A 6,000-nucleotide genomic window follows, 5' to 3' on the forward strand; every position below is an offset into this window, starting at 1 on the left:
ATTCTCACAGTCACAAGAAATCTTTTAATAGAAGAATTATGAAATAGGTTATATTTGAGAAATATATTTATTTAGTTGTGGCCTTGCTATCACTTTTTATTTAACTTTTGCATAACTGCCTGCTTAATGGTAGTAGAAATAAAATGTGGTGTAACCATTGCCATCTATTTCAAAGAGCAGCTTGGCTTAATATGGAGGCTCAACATGAGACCTAAACTGCATGGCTGGGGCCAGTCAGGTTAGCTAATAGTTAAGTATGACAGTCAATATATTTAATTAAATTTAAAGAGGTGACTGGCAGTGTACAAATATTCATAAAACAAATCTGTTTTGTCCCTGAGGGTCCAAATGTAGTTCCTTATTCTTTAGCTGCATGACTACTGATTTTAATTTGGGTAGAAGAATGATTGCAAACTAGAAATTTCTGGAACATTTCTTTCCTTTGTCCTGTTTAACTTCACTTACCCATACCAAAAGAAAAAAAAAAGTTGCAGATTTGGGAACACACTCTAGATATTTTGTGCTTCATCTCCTAAAACTGTGACAATAATGGTACCCTCTCACCATCTTTACAAACTGTGTTGAAGAGGTGTCTAATAGTGACTTCCAGCTCTCTCTATGCACATCCCCATCAGAGGCACTTAACTGTAGACCTGTAGCTGCAGAGGATTTCATCACTTTAGCTCAGTGGTTGGTATTTAATGAATTACTGACCAGCTCAGGAGGAGGCATCTCCTCTCTGGGCAGCCCCCAGGGTGTGTCCCCAGGGATCACCTCAAACTCGCCCCATCAGGATGGCCAGAGTGGAACTGAGCCAGCCCAGGTCTGGGGGCTCAGGGTGAGCCTGGGCAGCAGGTGGGTGACCCTGGTCCTGCTGTCCTTCCCTCTGCTTGCATTCAGCTGCTGTGGGCTCCAGGGGCCCTCCCAGGGCTCTGTCTCCTGGCTGCTGCCCAGGAGGAGGTGCAGAGGAACACCAGCACCTTTGTGCATGGGCTCACCCCATTCTGTGCAAGTGGGCACCTCCCAGGGCCTGGCCTGAGCCCCTCCTGCCACAGGGAGCTGTTATTTCAATGTTCCAGAAACTTCTAGCAGGGAGCTGGTGTTCCAGCTGCCCACCTGGCCCAAGAGTAGAGTTTTGAGCAGAACCTGCCTTAAAATCAAGTTGTAGGTGCTGCATGTAGTTCTGCCTCCAGAAGGTCATTGCCCCCGTGCTCCTGAATCCAGTGAGTGCCAGTTGTGTCCCAGTGAGTGCCATTCCTTCGTTCCAGCCCCAGCAGCTGCAGCTTTCCCTGTGTGTGTGTGTACAGCAGCTGGGGGAGCTGGGCCTGGCCACAGCCAGAGCCTCCAGTGCTGCTCTGGTGTGGGTTGAGTGGTGGCTTCACTGAGGTGGCCCTGGGGAGGGTGGCTGGCCCTGCTCACTGCAGAATTCCTGTCTTTCAGCCGCAATGTAGCCGTGGATCAGAAGGACGAGAACAAGGAAGCCAAGCCTCGGTCACTGCGTTTTACCTGGAGCATGAAAACCACCAGCTCCATGGATCCCAATGACATGATGAGGGAAATCCGAAAGGTCCTGGATGCCAATAATTGTGACTATGAACAAAGAGAGCGTTTCTTGCTTTTCTGTGTCCATGGAGATGGGCACGCAGAAAACCTCGTCCAGTGGGAGATGGAGGTGTGTAAACTGCCAAGACTGTCCCTGAACGGAGTTCGCTTTAAGCGGATATCGGGAACATCCATAGCTTTCAAAAACATTGCTTCCAAAATTGCCAATGAGTTAAAGCTGTAACAAGAAAAACATAGTTAAGTTGTAAATTAGTTAGCAATTTAAAGTGTTTTTGAGAATTCCGATGGAAATGTATAGAATAACATTTAGGCAATAACTTCTGCATCCTTCTGAATAGTGATATTAAAAAAAAAGCTGCTGAGCTGGGAGGGAGAGTTGGACTTTTTTATAAGTGCACTACAGCATTAAAGTTGCCTACTATGTAAAATATTACCCCTTCTGCTTTATTTCCATTGCTCCTAAGTCTTTGACAACAAATTGAAACACAGAATATATTCATTTAAATATGCCTCCTGTTTGTGTGGATGTGTGAATGTACAGTATGTGTGTATAATATATAAAGTATTATATGTAAACGATTCATTTACAACATCAAGCTGTACCAGTACCTCTTTTTGGGCTAATTTTGGTGCTAAAAATTGAAATGGCCAAGGAGGAAACACTTGAGTTAATATTTAAAATGACTGAAGCATTAACCAGTAAACGCAGGTTTACAGTTCACTGCTGTGTTAAGAAAAAAGTGTGTGAAGGGTTTGGATTTATGGTTGTGAACATTATTAGTCCTGTTTTCTAAGTAGATCTCATGAGATGATTAAAAATTCACTTCTACTGAGTAAGTCTTGCATTATATTTTGCCCACCTATTTATTATTTAAGTCTGAATCAAATTTTAATAATGTAGTTAATTTGTGCATTAATATTTGGGTAAACGCTTCCATTCTTCTGCTTCTGCTAAACTACTAAAACTGTATCTTTGTCCTTTTGGCTTACGAGTATTGATCGCAGCTACGAACGTTTCTCTGTTGTTCCTGTAGGGAATGAGGCACTGTAAAAGGAGGTGCTAATTGCTGAGTAGTGGTTTTCTTTCAGAGCGAGTTTGCCACGTTAGACTAGGTCAGATACAAAGCACAAAGGGACTCCCAAACCATGGCCATTCTCTGCCAGCTCCGAGGCCTTGCTGCACATGGGGCAGTGCTGTCCCTCGCCTTCCAGGCACCCTCAGCATTGAAACCCAACAGTGGGAATCACATTGGCTCCTGGTCTGCTCTGTCCAAATTCCAGCTTGCCAAACTACAGCCATAGGAGGAGCAGTGGAAGCTTTTCCTTGCAGCTCTCCCAGCGCGCTGCCCTTGGCTGGGGCTGTGCTGCTGTGGATGGCTCTGTGCCAGCGTGTCTGTCCCCATGCTGCCAAGGGAGTCCCCTGTCCCTGTCCCCGTGCACTGTGGCACCTGCCCCGATGAACTCTGATGGCCAGCTGGCTTTGGGTAGGACGTGGAGCTGCTCTGGGACAGCCCCCACTTTTTAACCATCCCAGCGGTGAAAGGGATTTGATTTTGCAAACTAGCACGAGGAGATTTCTTCACGTGTTGTTTCCTACTGATACTCGGTTTATTTCATCGAGGACTTGTGTAGATAATACCCTGCATTATCTACTTGACTTTTTGTATTAATGTTTTGTGGTTATATTTCAGTGAAGCACTTACGCATGTACTTAACATGTGCTTTAAACTGGAGCCTAAATTTGCATTTTAAATTTGCAGTGAGCTAATAGTTACTCATAGTACACAGTTCAGATTTGACCCGAGGTGAAAATGCAAAGTCCTTAATATTTTGCAAGTTAGCTCTTGTGATCTGTAGTCTGTGAAGGCAGCAGACTTCCCCTGTCTTTCCCCCCTAAGCATTGGTATTGATTATGCTAGTTTAAAGGGTAATCATAGTTGTTAAATGTAGTAAATATTCCTGAATTTGCATTTTATTCTCTGTATATTCTGTATCATGCCATGGCTTGAGAACTCCAGGTGCTACCGGAGTTCAGTTGGCTTTCAGTGCTCTGCCCATGCCTGTGCTGCTCAGTATGGGTTTTTTCCATGAAAACTCCATTTTGTAATAGCAATAAGACATTTCAGGGCAGTCATTGTACTTTCTCAGGTGAATGGTCACCTATCCTTTCACTCCCTACATTTTAAGCACTCCTCCAAATGTATTTTTTTCACCTGGCAGTGCACTTTGTTGTCTGAACTGAAAAAGTGTTCTGATAAATTATGTAAATCTGTATTCGATGGAAGTTCCAAAAGGTTTCATATTAAATGTTTTCTGAAATACTCTCTTCCTACTTCACCTGTTAAGTATGTAAGTGTTTCTAAAAAGTGCACCAGTATCATACTTTGGATATTTAAAGTTTGTACTTTGGTATTTTTCTTAAAGTGTTCTCAAAAGGTTCTTTCAGTAAATCTTTATTTGAGGTATTAAAAAAAAATCACTTATTATAATCAGAAAAATATTTTTAACAGCTTCCTTCCCAAATGCCTTGTAAAATTGCCTTGTTGTGAGAATATTTAGCACCCTGCATGCTTGGTGTTCAAGCCTCTGGGAGCTGCCTGGGAAGGAAAATTCTTTCTTCAGCTCTCCAAACCAAAGATGAACTGCTTCCCCAGCACAGGCTTTTTACCTGTTCATATTTCTTGGGAATCTCTGTAGGTTTGCAGGCACCACTGCTGATGAGGCTCTGCAGAACCACACCTGGTTTTTCTCACCTTAAGTGGCAAGTTTTAAAAATAATCAGAGGTCAGTGTGTGGTGAGGAGGCAGCAGCAGGTCTCAGGGTTTTGAGACACCTGAACAGCAACCAAGAAGTGTTTTTATTTCATGACTGAGTCCTGGAACATGTGGTCCAAGTGCTGTGTTAGGGGCTGATTGTAATGGGCTCATGACCACTGAAACCTGTGTCAGCCTGCACTGACAATGTCTATTGATTGCTGGATCTGGCAGAGAAAAATGTATTAAGAGTTTGGGTTGTGGGGTTTAACTTTATTAAATAAAAGCATTTAAAGATACATACATAAAACAAAACAATGAACACTCAGCAGGAACAAATTCAGATACACTTTTTCTTATGCAAATCTTCCTTGTACTTAGAATTTTTAAAACACTCCAGCAGTTTATTTGACCTCTTTACGGGACCTGAGGTCCTTGACCATATTGAGAAGTAGAGAGAGGTAGGCTGGAGGAACAGCTAGTGCTGCTGGGCTAAATGTTTTGCACACTATTTCTGTTCTGATCCAGTCTTTGGGGATTTAAAGATGTATAGTACAGATTTGGGCAAGGTTGAGCTTTTTTCTTGAATCACACTGAGGCTTCAAGGTCAAATATGGCAAGATACTGTATCGTATTTTTTTTTTAATTCCAGAAGTTTCTGTCAAGATAAATTAGATTATTTATAAAAATATGGAATTCATATCCACACGTTTATGTTGCAGGAATGAAGTGCAGGGTTCAGTAGTCCTCCCAGTCATATGGAAAGACTGTGGCATATCTGGAATTTAAATAAGAGCTGTCTCCAATTCAGTTAAAAGCTCAGCTATACATGGGCCCGTTGGGATAATGTGTAGATGCTTTTAATCAGTATTTCTCACAGCTGCTGTGTCACAGACCATGTTGTGGATTGCAATTTAATTAGGCCTGCAGCCAGCCCAGAGGGCTGCTCTCCCTTGGAGCAGCAGTGTGTGCCCCCTGGGCTGGACCCTGCTCAGTCACAGTGGCCACTGTCCCCAGAGGGCTCAGGTACCCCTGGGTGTGGCAGAGGCCCCTTGAGCCAGTGTCACTCTCTGGATCTCAGGGAGGGGCTGGTCGGGTGTTTCTTGCTGTGCTATCCAAGACCACATCTTTTCTTAGTAACCTAAAGTGTTAAATATTTAGAGAATTTCAGTAGTTGATGGTATTTCTGCCATCTGGGCAGGGGGTGGTGGTGGGGGGGGTCATACTAATGTAACATTTTGGTTTCTGATTTACAGCAGATGTTTAGGAATAAATACAGTTTTGGAAAGCTGGTACCACTGTGGATTAACATTTAATTTTAAATATGCAGGCTTGTAACTGTCTATACTATCTCATTTCTGTAAGTTTTCACAGAAAAGTCCTGGAGCTTTCCAGTAAAGACAGGCTCATGTTATTACAGGTCACTGGTGCTGCCAATTAAACCCCTGATTTGACATTCTGATGAAGTGGAGTTTTGAAAATTGCACCTTTGACTGGAGTTTTTCCCCTCCAGTAGCAGTGAATCATTTCATTGATTTCACACTGACAATTGACAATTACTCTATCACTTCATAGAATAAACTGTTATCCAGCAGGAAGGGGCGTGAGCTTTGGATAAAGCTCAACCTAGAGAAATGAATTATTTGTTAGTTCAACTTTTTCATACCCAAGACCAATCAGAGTC

General features: G+C 42.9%; 1 protein-coding gene across 15 annotated transcripts in view; it reads left to right on the top strand.

The window, feature by feature from the left end:
• MARK3 (microtubule affinity regulating kinase 3) overlaps positions 1-3,895 on the top strand; it is a 62,094-nt gene extending 58,199 nt beyond the window's left edge. For all 15 annotated transcript variants that reach the window (XM_054286809.1, XM_054286812.1, XM_054286813.1 and 12 more), the window contains one exon: positions 1,441-3,895. In XM_054286809.1, the coding sequence (XP_054142784.1) occupies positions 1,441-1,786 (346 nt within the window). In that variant the 3' untranslated portion in view covers positions 1,787-3,895. The remainder of the gene's footprint in view (positions 1-1,440) is intronic.
• The last annotated feature ends 2,105 nt before the right edge of the window (positions 3,896-6,000 follow it).

This window comes from Melozone crissalis, unplaced genomic scaffold (genome assembly GCF_028551555.1).
Source record: "Melozone crissalis strain CALT ecotype California unplaced genomic scaffold, PUWL_Pcris_2 ptg000056l_1, whole genome shotgun sequence".
NCBI lineage: Eukaryota > Metazoa > Chordata > Aves > Passeriformes > Passerellidae > Melozone > Melozone crissalis.